Raw genomic sequence first — 19,986 nt, 5'->3', positions numbered from 1 at the left:
CTTCCAATGGTGAGACTGCTGTCGGCATTCCAAAGATTATCCAACTTGAATAAACGCTTGGAGGTAAGGATGACAGCGGTGGTGTAGTCTACGGCGATACGGATATCACCTCTTATTGATATCTACATAGCGCATTGATGTGAATCACACTGCTGCTCTCTCCTTTAGCTAATTGCGCTGTTAATGACAAAAATCATTAACAGAGTAGGGCAGGCTAATAAATCCTTAGTTTTGGGATTATGCTCAGGTAAAACAATTTGGCTAATCTATACTTCCATATTTCCAAGTCCTGTTCTTGAAGATTAAGGGGTATAACATTTACTGGAGTGACTATAATGATGATATTAATTTAATCATATTATTATATGTAGTAGAAAGCGATGGGTTAGAAAAAGCCTACATAACCAACCCATAAAGTAAAATGCAACATCCATATATGGCCAGCTATGTCAATTTTAACATGATTTATCCTGCAATAGATGTGGTTATGTTGGTAACATACATGTATGTCTTCTTCTAATGCCTCTAAGGGGAAAGTAATCTAAAAGTAACTGAATGTAATCCGATTACGTTACCGAGTTTTGGTCATCCAAAAGTTACATTACTGATTACAATTTTGGACAGGTAACTAGTAACTAACAGATTACATTTAGACAGTAACCTACCCAACTCCGGGTGGGACAAAAATCATGGACACAGTAAAGAAGTCGAGTCAGAGGAGTGAGTCACAAACTGACACTTTTACTGAAACAGGCAGAAATTGGTTTACAGAAAGGCCCATGGTGCTGAAAGGCCCATGCAGTAGAGTACAGATTATCTATCTATAGATTCAACAGACAGAAACAATCAAACAGAAGTTATCATCACTGAGTAGGGCTCAGGAGGCAAGAGCACAGATAAGTATCTTATCCATTTGTCAAAAACTACAATACGGCACACAAATTCCAAATCAACAAACTGTATATCACCCCAAGAAAGTATAGATTTTTCATGAAAATAAAGGAAACATCTAGAAAGCCAAAATGCTGAAAAAATAAAGAATATGTATTATATTCATCACTTATATTTATTTTTTATTTCTGATGATGAATCGCTGGTCAGTCAACACTGGTCTCGTACCCGCCTCTGGGTCAGGGTCGTCACCGTGACAAGGTGTTCCATTTCCAACAGGGTTAGGAGGAGCAAACAATCTCTATGGTACAGATGCAGGATCTTAATTTGATCACCCTGTTGCAGGAGAACTGTGCTGCAATGCAGGACATTTTAAAACTTTTAGTGTATGAGGTTTAAAAATGCTTCTGAAGTTTGTAATTTCCACTTAGAAATGTCAGACTTGATTTTCCCTTACAAAAATGTATCAACCCCTACAAAAATACCCACTAATCATAATCCACATAATAATTCACATTTCCTGTTGCTGCAGGATTATTGTCCCGCTGTAGCAAACTGGCTCAAATTAAGATCCTACACGTGTAACCCATCCTCACACACAAGCAACCGCGCCTTTCTGTACATAATCCTGGCCTCCTTGTTCCCTTGTTTATCAAGTCATTTAGTAGTGGTGACCCCGTCTGTCTCTCCTCCATACCCCTCTCAGAGCTGCCTTTGAACAGTGTGTGATTTAGCTAGATAAAGAGATAAAAAGACTGAATGACAAATCTGTTCCTAGTAAGAGAAGCACAGTCCATCTCCAAAGATGTCACACCCGTCCCCTTTGCTATCACTTTGTCCGTTCTCCTCCTCTTGTGAGCCCTTGTACACCACATCCTCATCCTGCACGGGAGCATAGAGAAGACGACTGTGATCCCTTGTCCTGCTGCCTAGCTGCCCGTGCGTCTGTTTGTCTGCGTCTATGTCTGTCCGTACATATATCCGTCCGTCAGCTGGTCAGTCGTTCTTTCATTCATCTTTTGGTTCATCCTCTTGTTGAGACGGGGTGGGTGTTTGTGCTGCTGTGCTGGTGTCGTCCCGGGTGACGCACAGAAAGGAAGGGGAGTTCTCTGGAACGCCTTAGCTGGATGAAGGGGGTGCCCCCCCTCTTCCCCACCCCTCGTTGATGCCCTTTCTCTTTCTCTTCTTCCGGCGGCGGGGTTAGGTGGGGGTGTCTGCGCTTGCGTCAGTGGGCGGCTGGCGGACTCACTCCCTGCTCAGGCGAGACCGATGGTCCGCTCGCCCTCTCTCGCTCTCTCATTCGCTCGCTCCCTCAGCTAGACTCCAATCAGCTTCTCCTAGGGGACAGAGCAGGGCTTTACTGTCTTCCAGAACACTCACTGTAATATTTATCCCCTCCTCAAATCCCCAAAACATCCATCCAAGATCCACCCCCTTTTCTCCACCCATCCCTCCCTCAACCTCCTGCCCCAATATCCGTCCCCGTTCACTCCTTCAGTACCATCATTACTGCAGCTCCATCCATCCATAGGTTGCAATGGTCTAGCGTCTGTTCGTGAGGAAAAAGTAATTGTGAGTGACAATCCAAAATAAAGGTGTGTTATTCGTCAAAAACATCATTGTGTACTTTGCCATCAGTATCATGTAAGCATCTGTCAAATGTATGTCAGGCATGAATATGATGCGTGATGTTGCCGCGGATCTAAAGATCTCCTTTCTGAATTCTTTAGTCACTTTTCCAAGACAAATGTGAGGAGGAGGACAGAGAACCACAAACTGTTTTTGTTCTGATGAAAATAGAAAGTTCATGCAATCTTTATTTCCAAAAATAGAAAGCAATCTTTACAGCATTTAAGGAAATATATGAAAATTCACCGTAGTGCCTGCAAAGCAGAGCAGATATAGTTTCTTTCACGGTGCAAAAATAAAAGGGGGACAAGTCTGTCTCTGATCAGAATACTCATATGCCAACAAAATATGGTTTGACAGTTGGGAGACATTAACCCTTTTCCGTCTTAACATAAGCAGGCCTGAGTGCAGAGTCTGTCAGTAGCGTGTCCGGCTGAGCTGGCTGGCCCTATCCTCCTGGCCCTCATATCTGTCGTTTCTCTTGCCTCTCTTGTCTGTCACGCTTTTCGTGCCTTTCATTTCTCTCCTGCTTTGTTTCCTGCTTTCTGTTCAGGTGCAGAGAACAAGGAGGGAGAGTCAGTAAGTTGACAAGCACCACGTCCTTCGACAGGACCCCATTCTAATGCCAACCCTATTTCTACCAGCATTTGGCTGGTGGTCTGCTGTTAATTCCTGGCCCTGGTGGTGTGTGTGTGTGTGAGTAGTCGGTAGGTAAGTTGAGGAGCGAGTCTCACCTTCCTCCGGTCTTGAAGATGAGGTCGGCGTTGGGTGCCCCTTTGGGGTGTTGGTAACGCGGGCGCCGCTCCCGGTTGGTGTTGGCAGGAGCAGGCCGCTGGGCCAGAGACGCCATCATTTCTACATTATAATAACCAAGAGAGTTTAAGACAGTGCTGCACAAACCAAGGCAACACAAACCAACAATGATTACACAATGCTAAACAAACCAACAATGTTAACACAATGCTACACAAACCAACAAAGTGTAGGCCTGTTGAATTCTGGTAGTACTCCTGCTACTTTCTCTCGTCATCTCTCAAACACTCCCCATTTCTTTCCCTAACGCATGCCTCATTTCGCCATCTGTCCCTCTTCTTATCAGTACTGTTCAATCAAAAACACATATTTTGACCAATGTGTAAAATAATGTTGTGTAGATACTCCTCTACGAAAACCAATTGTCCAAACCTGATGTCTCTATCATAACCCGTTACAAAAGTCACTTGAGTTTTTACTCTTGTAGGCTGGCCAGAACTAAAATCAATGGAGGTGCGAGAAGAAAAGTGGGCAAAAGTCAGGATAATTGCATGGCGTCAGCTAGGAGGATTCTGTGAAAGAATTAAGGCTCCTGCTACCTGACAGGCTCACTTTCCCATTGAACACGTCATCTTTTCTTCGCCAGGACATAAAACAATAGAGGTGAGATGGATATCGGTTTTGAGACGTGACATATAGTATTTTCATATTTTAGTATGCACATTTCATATTATACGCTTTTACATTTCGAAGATTTCACACAAAAACAAGCGTATCTCTGTGAAATGTCAAAGGAGCACTGAGCGTGTACCAAGCTTTTTATTTTCAAAGCCTTTTACATTTAATTCAGCTCGTGTCGTGCTAATTTAGCTTTTTTGCAACCTGCAGAAACATGGTTGAGAGAATGCCAAGAGTGTGTAAAGTTGTCATCAAGGCAAAGGGTGGCCACTTTGAAGAATCTAAAATATTAAATATATGTTTAACACTTTTTTGGTCACTACATGATTCCACATGTGTTCTTTCATAGTTCTGAAGTCTTCACTATTATTCTACAATGTAAAAAATAGTAAAAATAAAGAAAAACCCTTGAATGAGTGGTAGTATGTATGTATGTATGTGTATGTATATATAAAAGTGGTGTATATAGACAGTATATGAATAGAAAAGGTGTGTACAGCCGCAGTTATATAGGATGAGCCATGACTAGAATAAAGTATATACATATAAAGTTGGTCAAATAGTATGTAAACATTATTAAAGTGAGCAATGTTCAATGATTATGTACATAGGGCAGCAGTCTCTAAGGTTAAGGGTAGAGTACTGGGTGGTAGCCGGCTAGTAACAGTGACTAAGTTTCAGGGCAGGTTGCTGGGCGGAGGCCGGCTAGTGGCTACTCTTTGTTTATTATCGGCTGTATTAGGTTACGAAATCCGACATTTTGGATATAACGCGAGTGATATGTTAGAGAAAGACCATGCTGAAAGAATCAGGACATGAATAATTATATTTGTCTTGGTCAAATGTATTTTATGACATAAGGAAGTTCAATTTCATCACCAAAAGAGTGTTTTCACCCGCTCAGAGTGAGTGGAACACCCTATATAATACCTTGGTAGTCCTCTTGCTCCTGTCTCTCGTTGATGTCCAGCGTGAGCTTCTTCATCCTCATCCTCTCCTCCTGCTCTGCCTGCTGCTGGTTGAAGTGGTTGGCAGCCAGGTGGGAAGATAAAGGCACGTTCAAGATCTTAAACTAGAAACAAGAGAGACAAAACAGACACACATTCAAGAACTTCAACTGCGGTTGGGGGATCTGAAACAGGCACATTAAGGATTGAGAAGGAGCAAGAAGGACATCTCATGGTGTAGGCAGACAACGGGACAAGTGCTCAGTATTCACACGGCAGAAACATGCTCTCCTGGTTTACTATTCAACCTTTGACAACATTCCCTGTGATCCCTACTTTTCTTCTGGCTGTGCTAAAACTTAAATGTGTTTCCCGGACGAAGGCCCAGGCAGCAGAGAAAAGGAGGGCCACTCCCATGGTGTGGAGCTGACAGAGGAATGCAGTGAACGTGTCTGACAGGGAGGGGTCCAGGTACGTCACATAGAGAAGCCGTGACGCTGACTAACACACACTGAACCCCATTATTCTCACCTCAGGAAACACACTACAGGAGAGGATATTGTGTTTATCATATGGAGAGACATGTCATTTATAATGCATTAAGTCATTTATATAGCTTAATTTTATACCAACAAAGACCGTCTATAGCCGGTACTGTTATTTGGTCAAAACGTAATGTTTACATAGGGTTTATAATCTGGTAAATGTAGTTGCTGGAGGTGTAGTGGACTGAGTTTAGTGAGCTCTACTTTAACGTCTTGATTTTCTGGGCAGAGACTGTGGACACACCCTGACCCTACTCCAGTACAAGAGCTTGTCGTCTCTACCCCAATGCCTTACATTCCACCCGCGGACTGGGCCTAAATACACACACATACACACATACACACACAGTTAAGAGTCAATATTATCGCTGGGTCTGTCTGACAGTGCTGATTTTGTGGAGGGATCTAACTGATCTCACAGCGAAGAAGACCTAAACAAGTTTGTGTGTGTGTGTGTCCATACTCTGTGTGTGTGTGTGTGTGTGTGTGTGTGTGTGTGTGTGTGTGTGTGTGTGTGTGTGTGTGTGTGTGTGTGCGTGTGTGCGTGTGTGCGTGTGTGCGTGTGTGCGTGTGTGCGCGTGTGTACCTGCTGCTTGTTCCCCTTGCGTGTGAGCATGACAAACTGCATGGTGTCTGAGATGTCTGCGTCCCCCTCCCCAGAGCAGACGGGTCCGCCAGGGCCTTTCTTCAGCTGGCTCTTCAGCTGCAGGGGGATGGCCACGTCCAACTGGTGCACCTTCACCGCCTCCCCGCTCCGCTGCTACACACACACACAACTCCTGTTAATACCCGTTTATAAACAAAAGTAGTAGACATAGTGAACTGAGAGAATAGGAGAGATACTGTACCTGCAGGTTCTCCAGCATCATCTTGTCCAGAGCCTGGATGAAGTCCTCATCCTCCGCACATGCCACATGCTTCAGACCGCCACCACGGATGGTCACCTCCTACAGGACAAGGCCGTCAGTAACACAATAACCTCTCTCCCCCTCCCACCCTCCCTCCATGACATGTTCTTACATTGTTCTCCTCGTCTGTCTCGTTCTCCTTGTTGGAGTCGGTCAGATAGTCGGTGTTCTCCTCCTCCTCTTCCTCCCGCTCCTCTTCCTCATTCTCAGACCCTTCCTGGAACACACAGCGGGTTCTTAGATGGGGGGGGGTGTGATTGTGTGCTAGCTTGTGGAAGGTAGAAAAACAAACACTAAACCAGGAGAGCTAAGGGGGGGGAGTAAGAGTTGATTTATGAAGGAGGAACAAAGAGTTACCGAAGGTTGACCCGTCATGCTTTTCTGACCGTGGAGTCAACACATCAATCTAGCCGCACAAGATGACCCACTTCCTTATACAGTATCCTGCTTAGGACTGGGCTTCTGTCCTCAGTTTGCCCTTACAAAACTAGGGGTGAGGGCCAAATGAATGAATAAATGGATGGACAGATGAGGGAATGAGTGAGTGATCTAGTATCCACCTATTATGAGAGACTTGTGTATCTTAGACGTGCAATGAATGGTCTGATGCCCGTGAATAAAAGATTGACATAATCACTTCTTCCTCTGGCTCGTTCATCTCGCTCTCATTGCCAGACTGTTCCTCTGTGTCCGCCCCTCCCTCTTCGTCGTCGTCGTCGTCATCCTCGTCTAGCGCCTCGCCTTCACTCCCCATGGCACTGGAGGGCCGGCCGTCCTTCTGCCCATCCATGGCCAGTCCTGCAGGGCACAAACGTACGCGCACACACACCTTTATTGGAACGGCGCGACGTCAGTTTGCGAGACTAAGCCTCGAGGCAAGAGATCAAGAGAATACGCTGAATCATTTGCATAATAGTCATTGATTACAGTCCTTGGTAACAAGCTCCTCCCGTGAGCCACCGCTCCATCTTCTGAACAGGCTTCACCCTGGCTCTTTCCATAATAAATCAGATTATACACAAAGCATAGACATTTACCACAGATAATATCCTAAACTACTTGAAGTACGTCCAGGAGTGAGGACAGATTTGACGAAAACAACAAGCCCATTTAGAAACAGGAACTGGAACGGCAGGAAAAGCAAGTCATTGCAAGAAATACAAGTCACTGTGACATTCACGGTGATCCTAAAACAGGTGCTTCAACACGGTGCTTGGAGACCATGAATAGAAGCCTGACGAGCTGAGAGCAGCAGAGGAGCAGATAGGCGTGTAGTTAAGAGACGCTGCTAAGCAGTAGAACTTAGTTGAGCGGGGTTCAACAGAGGCAGAGGAATGCCTTCATTGCCTTATCTTGGTTAAAGGATGAAAGGTGCAACAATGAGGCCACTGTACAGCCTGTGGCTTACGTCACCCTCATCGATCACTCAGAACACACACAGTACAGACAGACGCACTGCGTTCGAAAGCGTTCCCTCACATTCCATGTCAACACGTTGAAACCTTGAACAATGCTCTGTGTGTGTTAATAGAGATGACTATTTGTGAGTCAGGATATATTTGTATTTATTATGGATCCCCATTAGCTGCTGCCAAGGCTCTTCCTGGGGTCCAGCAAAATGAAGGCAGTTTATACAATTTTAAAAACATTACAATACATTCACAGATTTCACATCACACTGTGTGCCCTCGGGCCCCTACTCCACCACTACCACATATCTACAGTACTAAATCCATGTGTATGTATAGTGCGTATGTTATCCTGTGTGTGTACGCATGTGTCTGTGCCAATGTTTGTGTTGCTTCACAGTCCCCGCTGTTCCATAAGGTGTTTTTTGTAATCTGTTTTTAAAATCAAAGTTTACTGCTTGCGTCAGTTACTTGATCTGGAATAGAACTCCATGTAGTCATGACTCTATGTAGTATTGTGTGCCTCCTATAGTCTGTTCTGTACTTTGGGACTGTGAAAAGACCTCTTGTGGCATGTCTTGTGGGGTATGCACGGGTGTCTGAGCTGTGTGCCAGTAGTTTAGACAGACAGCTCGGTGCATTCAACAATACCTCTCATAAATAAAAGTAGTGATGAAGTCAATCTCTCCTCCACTTTGAGCCAAGAGAGATCGACATGCATATTGTTAATGTTATCTCTCTGTGTACATCCAAGAGCCGGCCGTGCTGCCCTGTTCTGAGCCAATTGCAATTTTCCTAAGTCCTTTTTTGTGGCACCTGACCAAACGACTGAACAGTAGTCAAGGTGCGACAAAACTAGGGCCTGTAGGACCTGCTTTGTTGATAGTGTTGTTAAGAAGGCAGAGCATCGCTTTATTATAGACAGACTTCTCCCCATCTTAGCTACTACTACATCAATATGTTTTGACCATGACAGTTTACAATCTAGGGTTACTCCAAGCAGTTTAGTCATCTCAACTTGCTCAATTTCCACATTATTTATTACAAGATTTTGTTGAGGTTTAAGGTTTAGTGAGTGTTTTGTTCCAAATACAATTCTTTTAGTTTTAGAAATATTTAAGGCTAACTTATTCCTTGCCACCCACTCGAACTGCAGCTCTTTGTTGAGTGTTACAGTCATTTCAGTCGCTGTAGTAGCTGACGTGTATTGTGTTGAGTCATCCGCACTCATATGTAACAGTATAACTTTAGTCCGTCCCCTCGCCCCGACCCGGGCGCGAAACCAGGGACCCTCTGCACACATCAACAACAGTCACCCAGGAAGCATCGTTACCCATCGCTCCACAAAAGTCGCGGCCCTTGCAGAGCAAGGGGAACCACTACTTCAAGGTCTCAAAGCGAGTGACGTCACTGTTTGAAAGGCTATTAGCGCGCACCACCGCTAACTAGCTAGCCATTTCACATCGGTTACACATAGACACTGGCTTTACTCAAGTCAGTAGCATGTCGTTAGTAAAAAATTTAAATAGCAAAGGGCCTAAACAGCTACCCTGGAGAATTCCTGATTCTATTATATTTGAGAGGCTTCCATTAAAGAACACACTCTGTGTTTTGTTAGAAGTAGTAACTCTTTATCCACATTATAGCAGGGGGTGTAAAGCCATAACACATATGTTTTTCCAGCAGCAGACTATGATCGATAATGTCAAAAGTTGCACTGAAGTCTAACAAGAACAGCCCCCACAATCATTTTATCATCAGTTTCTCTCAGCCAATCATCAGTCATTTGTATAAGTGCTGTGCTTGTTGAGTGTCCATTACACCTGCAAAAGGAATGCTTCCCTCTTCCTCCTCTAAGTCGCTCAGGGTATTTCATGATCTACATCCTGTCTGTCTCTTGATTGTGTTTTTATCTCTGTGCATCTCTTTGCTCTCCATCAGATACTGATCAACTGTTCAGAGAGCACTACAAATGAGCATTTCAGCTAAAGAAACACTTTCAGTATTGTGCCACATTAGAACAGCAGGTGCAATAGGGCAACGATATATTTGACGATATATTCACATATCTTGTCATTGGGGCGTTACTCAGGTATTGATTAATATTCCCCTTACTTGAGAAAATATGTATTCGTCCAGACTTAAGAGTGTTTTTAAGTGGCAGTCTACAGCACAGGCAGGTCTGACTGCTGTGTGTTTGTGTGTGAGAGGGCCAGGTATGCGTGTTATTATGAGGGAATTAGACCTGTCAGACAGACAGACAGAGTGCCCAGAGCTGAAGCACCCTCCTACACACAGGGGAATGTTGCTCAACAGGGAGGACAGAGAGCAGGACTGGGCCAACCCAAGGAGCTAGCTTCTACAGAAACACAAATACATTTCCGAGGCCTGCAGGCACACACACACATCTGGGGGACTGACGTATGACAAGGATCTTTAACGACCTTGTTGTCGTGTGCGTGTGTGCGTACATGTGTGTGTGCCCTTATGCATGCGTTCCTGTGTGTCAATCTCTCACGGTCTCTTACCCAATTTAACGAGGAACTCCCTCTCCAGCTCGGTGACCTGTCGCGCGGAGTCTTCCAGGGAGATGCAGAGCCTCATCTTTGGCCGGAGCAGCTCCAGGGTGTCACTGATCATGTAGTCAATGTCGATGGGGAACTGGTGCTCTGCACTCCACACCTCCACACTCTTCTTCCACCAGATATACCTCTGGAGAGGACAGACAGTCTTGTAATAAATGATTGTAATTGACATTATGTCACAACAGTATCAAAACGCTTCTTAAAGGAAAGAAAGAGAGTAAGAGAGCGAGAGAGAGGCTGAGAGGAGTGAAATAAGGAGAGGTCAAACGGTCATACCGACTGACCTGGAAGTAGATGAGGAAGCAGTCCAGCTTCCTCTTGCTGGAGCCTCGGTCAAAGTACTGTCCGCAGGTGTCCAGCAGGGTGCAGACCATGCGAATGCGGAACAGGTGCTCGGGGGGGTCCAGGGGGCTGGGGCCGCCGTCCGGGTTCACCCCGAACGAGATGAAGGAGAAGAGGGTGCGGAAGATGACCGCTGACTCCACCATGCGGTAGTTGTAGAGCTCCCCCAGGAACTTGGCACTGCTGATCCGACGCTGGTTGAACTTGGGCTGGTTCACCTGCAAAGGAGAGGGGGAGAAGGAGCGACAATGGAGGAGGGGTAGAGGAGAAAAGGGGGTGAGATGGGTAGACAGAGAGGAGAGTGAGAGAGAAAGCAGGTGAGATGGAATGTCAGAGAAGTTGAGTGCCTCCGTGCTTAGAAACACCATAAATATGAAGCTCCAGGGAAGACTTTACCCACATGAACCTAACATGCAGCCTGTTCACACGGTATACAACACGTAGCCTCAACAATCAATCATTCAAGTCATAAGAAACGTACCATCAATCTCTCCTGCTAGGGCTCTTCACATGGCCCTGACATCCAGGAATTAACTCTTGAATCTGGGCCTGACTCCAACAAGATCCCCTTCCCTGGTCCTCACCTCCAATCCCAGAAACAGCTCACCACCCTGGGCTTGCCTTCCCCTTCCCACCCCCTCCCATGGTGCTCACCTCCATTCCCAGGCGGATGTCCTCCAGGACCCCGTCCACCACGTGGATGCCCACGTCCTCCTGGTAGGCCACAAGGCCGGCCAGCAGGTTGGCCACACAGTGGATGCTGTTGTACTTGACGTTCCAGATGTTGACCATGCAGCAGATCAGGTAGCCTTTAGACTCTGGGTCCTGCCAGGGGAGTTTACGCATCTGCCTCAACACCTAGGGGAGGGAGGAGAGAAGAGGACGGAAACGAGGGAGACAAGGAAGCGGAGAACAAGAAGGGAGAGGTAAGATGATAATTGGCAGGTGTTTGGGATACTTCTGTTGTGGTAATGTTGGTTAAAGAAATTCCAGACTAATCGGGGTGGGGTGGGGTGGGGGGGGGGAATCACACCTCTTTTTCCCCCTCATATCTCTCTATAGTGTTATGATGAATATGCATAAGCCAGTGACTGTATAAACGAGGCATTTTTTCGTGATATCCAATTTCGATCTTGTCTTATCGCTGCAACTCCCCAACGGGCTTGGGAGAGACGATGGTCAAGTCATGCGTCCTCCGAAACACGACCTGCCAAACCACGCTCATTAACACCCACCTGCATAACCCGGAAGCCAGCTGCACCAATGTGTCGGAGGGAACACCGTTCAACTGACGACCAAAGTCAGCCTGCAGGCGCCCGGCCCGCCACAAGGAGTCACTAGAGCGCGATAAGCCAAGTAAAGCCACCCAGGACAAACGCTCCCATAACCCGGATGACGCTGGACCAATTGTGCGCCGCCCTATGGGACTCCCGGTCACGGCCAGTGGTGACCCAGCCTGGGATCGAACCTGGCCTGTAGTGATGCCTCAGGCACTTTAGACCGCTGAGGCCTAAGAAAGTTACAGAGGCCTATATATCATAGTCCCCCAAAAATGCTAACCTTCACTGTAATTGTAATCGTGAGATGTTAGCATGTCTTGGGAGGTATGATATTTGTGCATCTGTACTCATCTGTACTCATCACACTCATTACGATTCATTCAGGATTATCCGTAACCATGGTAGCATCCACATTAACGTAGAAGTGTTTAGAAACACATTCTATTCTTATTTACAATAAAAATGACTCCAAAATGACACAATAAATGATTTACCATTCATTTCTATTTGGCACAAAATAATCTGAAACCCAGCAGATGCATTCAAAAGGTTTGTACAGTCATTGTGTGCTAGGGATATGGGATCAAATCCTTTTTGACTATTTTAATACACATAGTAAATTTGACCCAATACCTTTGGTCCCTTAAAATGAAGGGACTATGTACAAACTGCTGTCATTTCTAAACGGTTCACCCGATATGGATCAAAATACCCTCAAATTAAAGCCGACAGTCTGCACTTTCACCTCGTAGCTTTTGGAGCTCACTGTATCTTAAGATGAATGCACTAACTCTAAGTTGCTCTGGATAAGAGCGTCTGCTAAATGACTCAAATGTAAAATCGTCATACCTTCTCCGTGGTGACCTTGGAGAGGTCCTTGTAGAGCAGTTTGCGGATGTACTCCTGCAGCGGGGGCCTCTTCTTCCTGACAGTCTTCTCCATGGGCGGGGGGTTGCAGTAGTAGTAGGCATTCTCCACCATGGTCACGTAGCGAGCATCCAGGTGCTGCGCCTGCTTCTTACGCATCATTTGCTCCTGAGACACACAAACATACAAAAACAAGTGCGTCATTCAATATAGCTCAGAGCACAGCTAAAAGCCCTCAAAAATATTATTATCTTGCCAAACGTAACCTAGAAAATATGGCAGCTGTGCACGCAACATGAATAACCTCATCCCAAAGCAATTTAGGGACAATAAAGCTGGGTTAATAGCTCTCCAGGACTCTGGATGCACTCCACAACCTTAGGGGAATTCCAGTACAATGTTTGATAGGTGTGTGTGTTTGCTTGTACATTAGTGGAGGCTGCCGAGGGGAGAACGGATCATAATAATGGCCGGAACGGAGCAAATGGAACGGCATCAAACACCTGGATTTGAAAAAAATGACACCTATTCCGCTCCAGTCATTACCATGAGCCCGTTCTCCCCAAATAAGGTTCCACCAACCTCCTGTGTTGTACGCGCGTTCATTGCCGTGTGTGTGTGTGCATGCGTGTGTGTACCAGAAGGACGCTGGTCCGGAGGTGGGAGTCGGGGGATCTGAAGAGGAAGCGTCCACTGGTCTCCAGCAGGGTGCAGGCCATCTCTATGTGGTGATGGGAAAAGTCTGACAGCAGCATCTGTAGAACACACACACACACACACACACACCACACACACACACACACACACACACACACACACACACACACACACACACACACACACACAGTAACATGATGATGACAGTGTAATACAATAATTGTAACAGTAATCACGTTTCCATCCACAGTTTTTATGCGAGTGAAGTCATGTATTTTTTTTTTAGCACGACAGGTGTGATGGAAACAGGAAGTGTCAATACAATTTCAGAAATGTCGACAAACAATTTGTTAGTTCGACATGGTGGGATCATTTTGTGTCCGTAAAACGAATTATGTGATATTTGCAGTGAAAACTCCTTTATGCGCAAATATTGATATAATAAACCATCGTGTTGATGTAAATTTGGAGTCACGAGATATGCTAAGTTGTACCACCACTACGACATGGAAATGTACTAAGAGTTTATAGGCAGATGAAATAAGTTCTGATGAACTTCATGGTGGTTAAGTGATGGGTGATGAGCTTCGGAGGTGTTATTTGAATGCTGGTGACATGATGATTGATGCATGGCTGCCAATTATCAGATACAAATTATAAACTGAGTGGTTCGAGCCCTGAATTCTGAATGGCTGACAGCGGTGGTATTTCAGACCATATACCACAGGTATGACAAAACATGTATTTTTACTGCTCTAATTAAGTTGGTAACCAGTTTATAATAGCAACGATGCGTCGTGCCTAAGAACTGTCCTTAGACCGTGGTATATTGGCCATATACCACACCGCCTCGTGCTTTATTGCTTAATTATATTGCTCTTATCCATATCTCAGCATATAACTTATAACCTACCATTGTCCACTTTATCAGCAAACTGTTATCTAGAGAGCATGTGCCAAAACCAGATTGGGCAAGTTACCTATTTATAGCAACAGTTTGTGACGAAACTATTGGTAGAGGTAAAAATGAAATGGAAACATTGAACTTCTGCTTTTTATTTGGTACATGAAAATGGTGTGAAAATGTGAATATTGTTTTCATGCAGATTTTAGAAGAGTCGCATGAATATCTGTCGCCAATTGGATGGAAACCTAGCTAATGATAGCACAGCTTCCTGGTGAGAGAGAGATGCACCCCCTACCTTCAGACAATGCAGAGTGTCCGTTTTTGAGAACAACTTGAACTTGGCCAGCTCCCCGATAAACCTTACAGTTTTATTTTTTGTTTCGATGTTGATCTGGTCCTTCTTCCGGATCTACAAGGAAACACAACAAGCAGTGTGTATTGAAAACTCTTTCAAAACTGTTTGTTTCCTTCAGTATAGATCATATTTTAATGAGGCAGTGGTTCTGTATGAAAGACACAACGAGGAAGGTGTTAATAGCTGTAGTAAAGTCTTGGGACCTACGTGGAACCTGAAGTCTCCTTTGAGTATGGAGCACAGGTCATCGGCCACATCTGACATGCAGGGGTGAAGGGTGGCCACCAGACGGGAGTAAAAGGGCAGCAGATCCAACCTGGAAGAACACAACTATGAGCTTTACAATAACATAAGTACCATTAACTTCCTTTATGCCATTTCAAATTAAATGAGGAGCAGCAGCACTACCTAGTGGGGAAAAGGGAGAAGGGAAAAAATACTTATTCCCACACAAATCAATACATGATCAAATCCTTCCAAATTAACTATCTGCGTGTGCATGCGTGCGTGCTTTGTCAGGGAACGGTGAAGAGAGTCCAGACCAGCTTCCTGATCAAATCCTTCCAAATGAACTACCTGCTTTATGGTGTGTGTGGTACCTTTGTCTGGGAACGGTGAAGAGAGCCCGGACCAGCTTCCTCCTGTTTGACTTGGTGTTCATATTCATGCAGAAATCCATGGCAGCCTGTGAACAAACACACCTACAGTCAGACTAATTCACTGCACAACTGTGTACTTAGTACCATATTCACTGTGAATTGTTGCCTTTGTGGCTAAACTCAAATTGTCAAGCTGGGAATAGATCCTTCTGGTATGCTGAAGGTGTGTGCTCTCTCCTTGCCTTGTCTATGAGGTCTCTGTTGACACAGTTGGGAAGCTGCTGGATGAAGGCGTCCACGATGAGCTTCAGGTGGGACCCGGTGCTTGCCTCCTCATCCTCTTGTTCTTCATACATAAACCGTGAGGACACAGTCAAACATGTATACAGCAAAGTCATGCTCCAAATATCTCCTTAGCTAACTTAAGAGTCACTCACCGACAGAAATAGAAAGAGCAAAGCCATAGCATAGGTATAAGCCTAGGAACGGGGTTGATACATGTGGTATATTAGAAACCTTGTGAATGACTGTCTGGTTTCCACATGCTCAGCAACACACCTCTGTTTAGTTGATTGGCCCTGAGCACCCATGAGTGGGCCCTAGCTCTGTTTCCCTGACCTCTCTCATACCCTAACTTGATCCCTGGAAAAGACACACAAACACCAAGACACTGTCCATGTCAATAACCAACATGGTTCCTTTATCCAGAGGTTGTAGATATTAGATGATTGCCGCCCTCTTGTTGTCTTTGTCAAAAATGGAAAGCTGGGTGTGCAAAGCGCTGGGTGGTGTGTGCTGCTTGGTGGCTGGATAGAGAATACCTTCATCTTTACCTTGCTCGTCCAACAGTTTTTTGGCGAGCTCTGCCTCGTTCTCTGCCTCGTCAGGTCCATCCAGCTCCAGAGGGTCATCAGCGATGTCTAGAGCCTCGAGCTCCAACTCCAACTCCTCTGTGGTGGCCGCAGCATCTTTAGCCTCTGAGGAAAGGACACAGCAACAAGAGCAGGCTCAGTCAGACAGCGTGAGTGTCTGTGTGAGTCTGCATGCATACATATGTGTAGGTGGCTGTACCTTTAGCAGCAGCCTCCTCTTTGTCCTTGCCCTTCTCGTTATCTTTGAACAGGATGGCGGGGACGAAGGCCTTCAGGTCCACCATGTTCTCGTAGAAGTTCCTGGCATCCTCGTCCTCCCAGATGCCCCCCTCCAGGTCATACTCTCCGGGCTTCCCAGGGGTGAAGATGTCAATGCCAGGGCCGTGCTCTATTATACAGAGAGGAGAGGAGATGGCTAGATACACACAGACACCAAAGACTGTAGGCTACATATAACCAACAGCAATAAAATATGATAACAATGTGGCTTTATAACACAAATCACCCAAAAGTACATTGTTCCTATAACAAAGTAATAAACAGTATACAAGGGTTGTTACTCTTTACCTTCCTGCACAGTCTTGTCCAGTGGAAGCTCTGGCATGTTCTCATCCAGAAAGTCAGCCAGAGACTGGGTGTTAGCCAGCAGCTTCTGGTAGGACGTGGCAAACTCCTCATGCTGCTTGTGTCTGTCCTCACTCAGCTCCCCTTTGGAGTGGAGGATACGCCTGGAGGGAGAAAAAACATGGAGCTGTCAGTATGTACACTCAAACACATTTAGCATGTTACTCAAAATGGCCAATCGTCATGCACTGTGGCAGGAGTATACACTGAAATCAATAATACAAGAGAAGAAGTGGGATAGGTCATGTAGAAAAGTTTCTCCAAGTAACCTAGGCCCCTTCACCTGTTCTGCCTCTCAATGTTCTGCAGCTCGCGGTGGTCCTTCTTCAGGTGCTTGGTGAGCGAGGTGAAGTACTCCCTCAGAAGGTTCTGAAAGGGCTGCTGCTTCTCCGTGTTGATGATCTCGCTGGGAGGGAAGGCCAGGCCAAACTTCTCCCGTGCAGCCTTCACCTTGCGAGGCACCAGGCCCGCAATGTCGTCCCCGCAGTGCTTACAGAAGCTGATGACCACTGACACATGCGTGTGTGTCTCGCGGTCCGTCCCGATGATGCTCTTCAGCTGCTCGTAGATGAGCGACAGGCCCTCCTTGTCGGTGAACAGGCCTACGATGGTGAGCTCTGCGATGAAGCGCAGGTCGGTGCGCAGCTTGCTCACGTTGGGTGCCTTCTCTTCCTTGCGCGCCTCAAAGTGCCTTTTCCAGGCCTGGAGAAGCAGTGGGGCGAATTCGGCGTAACGCTGGTGGAAGAGGGAGCACAGGTGCACGGCGCAGCCCACGTCAGAGATCTTCAGCTTGGCCTCCACCACAGAGCCCACCGCCTCGCCGATGTACTTGCTGAGGTTGAGCGAGCCAAAGTCGTTGGAGAGGGCATCGCGCTGCTGCTCGGTGAGCGTGCGCAGCTTCTTGACAAAGGCTGTGTTCTTCTTCAAGCTGGAGTCAAGGCGGCTAAAGAAGGTCTCCTCGGGACGGCCCTCGTGGGCGTTCTGGTTGCGGACGCGAAGCTCCTTCCGGCACTGGTGGCGCTCCCAGGCCTCCTGGTGGAGCTGGTGGCCCTCCTCCTTCTCTCTGAAGTGGGAAGAAAGATGGAGAATCAAGTTAGCAGTTATCTGAATAAAAAAATACTGACCATACACAAAGTTCATGATGTTGAGAGCACCTACAGTAGAACATGATACATTATTATAGTGGTTCCTCCCCTGAGCTCTTACTTGAGTTGAGCTGCCTCCTCTTCACGCTGTCTCTTGGCCTCCTCCTCCTGAACTTTCCTCTCCTGCTCCTCTTGCTGCTTCTTCTCCTCTTCCTCCTTCTTCCTCTGCTCCTCCTCTGCCTTCTGTTTCTCCTCCTCTTTCCGTTTCCGCTCTTTTTCTTCCTTCTTTCTTTTGTCCTCCTCAAGCCGCCTCCTCTTTTCCTCTGCAGCCTTACCAATATCTTTCTTGCCACTCATCTTTGCCTCATCCTTCACTTTATCCCGGGAGGAGGCGGGCCGTCTATCACCATCCCTGTCTTTCTCCTTGTTACTAAAGGAGCTCACCTCTTTTTCATCCATGTTTAATGATCTCTTGCCCTCAGCAGGCATTCTAGAAAAACAAAAAACAAAATTGAGTCATTCTCATTAGCAGTGTTACACATCAGAGCTAGGCAAGCCTAGTTAATAACATACACTTTGACTCAACGTTAATATTCGCTGATCATAACATTGGCTAATTCACATTGCTAACTACACACGCATCAAAAAATGTCGATTTAACAATACTAGCTGTGCTGTGACTGGTCGAGCCGCTAAAAGTTTTAGCCAGCCGTTGGTGAAAGCGTCATAAGATTAAATGTCAGTGATTGAACATTCCAATAGCTTAGCTAACTAGTTATTTTTCTAATATCCGCGAACTACCATATCTAATTAATAGGTAACGTTATAACCCCCCCCAACAAGTTGACTACACGCCAATTAAATGTTTATCAACGTGCGTTATGAGGATATTTCCCTCTTAAATCGCAGTTATTTGATCGTGTTGTTAAGGTAACGTTAGCTATGTTGACGTTGTCTTACCTACGACGCACGTATAGCTAGCCTAACATAGCATGCCAACTTGCTGAACACACAACGGTTAGGTGAGAACCGTTAGCTGTACAATTGCTAAATTACGACGATTACGTACAATCATTTTAGAACAATGCAATAAGGTGTAAAAACATTTTTTTTTACCACAAGAGTCGACAAAACAGCCCACACTAAGCCAACGTTACGTTGCTAACGCGTCAGCTAGCTAACTGTTGTTAGGCCGCTTCGGCTTGAGTAGAGGTAAACAAATGGCTTGGTAGCCCGCGAGCACTAAGATCGTCGAGGTCAATCGTCTGCATTAAACCAAAAATATGCGGCAATATATATATTAGTAATCTTTGCATGTCTTTAATTATGGAATATAGTCTAAAACACATTATTACCTTCGATTTCTGTCAACATAAACATCAGACTTGTGTTAATAAGTAAAAATGATTTCCTTGTGCGGGAAAGGACCCCTTTGATTAGGCACCAAACATTCTGCCTGAAAGGAAATGTAGGACTAATCTTCTTTGTTTATTTAATCGATATGCAGATCGAATATCTTTAAAGTATTTTTTAAGGAATATTTTTTCAATAGATAATAGTTTACCTACACAAATGATATAATTGAGTTACGTATTCATTAATTCAGACAGGCAATGTCGCAGATGACATTAGGGAGTGTGTCTCTGTTGTGTCTGCTGGAGCAACAGTTTCAGCCGAGAGAGTTCCAGTCAATTATGTATATATACACACACACATAACATTTCAGTCATTTAGCAGACTTACATGAGCAATTATGCTTTTATCCTTTATCAGTTATCCTTGCTCAAGGGTACATCTTCAGGTTTTTCACCTAGTCGGCTCGGGGATTCAAACCAGCGATGTTTTGGTTATTGACCTAACACTATTAACCGCTAAGCTACCTGCTGTGGGTAGAGAATTATTTTGGTCCAGTCTTCACTGATAAATAGTTGGTTATCATGTTTTATTTTTCACTTTACTGTCAGATCTGTGCATGCATCATAGAAAACACAACTAATGGTACGAAATATTATAAATATTCATAAATCATCCTATTACCCATTATATACATTCA

General features: G+C 45.4%; 1 protein-coding gene across 4 annotated transcripts; it reads right to left on the bottom strand.

The window, feature by feature from the left end:
* Nucleotides 1-720: 720 nt before the first annotated feature.
* LOC129838896 (regulator of nonsense transcripts 2-like) lies at nucleotides 721-19,375 on the bottom strand. 4 transcript variants are annotated; one of them, XM_055906151.1, is made up of 23 exons: nucleotides 19,289-19,375; nucleotides 18,055-18,423; nucleotides 17,132-17,911; nucleotides 16,792-16,952; nucleotides 16,424-16,612; nucleotides 16,174-16,329; nucleotides 15,595-15,698; nucleotides 15,353-15,438; nucleotides 14,961-15,069; nucleotides 14,694-14,807; nucleotides 13,473-13,589; nucleotides 12,817-13,002; nucleotides 11,342-11,545; nucleotides 10,630-10,905; nucleotides 10,289-10,472; nucleotides 6,989-7,149; nucleotides 6,464-6,568; nucleotides 6,292-6,390; nucleotides 6,030-6,203; nucleotides 4,882-5,023; nucleotides 3,255-3,375; nucleotides 2,393-2,440; nucleotides 721-2,228 (listed from the first exon to the last, which is right to left on the bottom strand). In XM_055906151.1, exons 2-22 carry the CDS (start codon nucleotides 18,420-18,422, stop codon nucleotides 2,434-2,436), a joined length of 3,843 nt encoding a protein of 1,280 aa, XP_055762126.1. In that variant the 5' UTR covers nucleotide 18,423; nucleotides 19,289-19,375; the 3' UTR covers nucleotides 721-2,228; nucleotides 2,393-2,433. The 4 variants fall into 4 exon arrangements, with proteins under 4 accessions (XP_055762126.1, XP_055762125.1, XP_055762127.1 ...); XM_055906150.1 differs by lacking the exon at nucleotides 2,393-2,440; XM_055906152.1 differs by lacking the exon at nucleotides 2,393-2,440 and having other exon boundaries at nucleotides 16,186-16,329.
* Nucleotides 19,376-19,986: the final 611 nt, after the last annotated feature.

This window comes from Salvelinus fontinalis, chromosome 39 (genome assembly GCF_029448725.1).
Source record: "Salvelinus fontinalis isolate EN_2023a chromosome 39, ASM2944872v1, whole genome shotgun sequence".
NCBI classification, from domain to species: Eukaryota; Metazoa; Chordata; class Actinopteri; order Salmoniformes; family Salmonidae; genus Salvelinus; species Salvelinus fontinalis.
The sequence above is the reverse complement of the archived record's forward strand: the minus strand, read 5'-3'. Positions and strand labels throughout refer to the sequence as shown.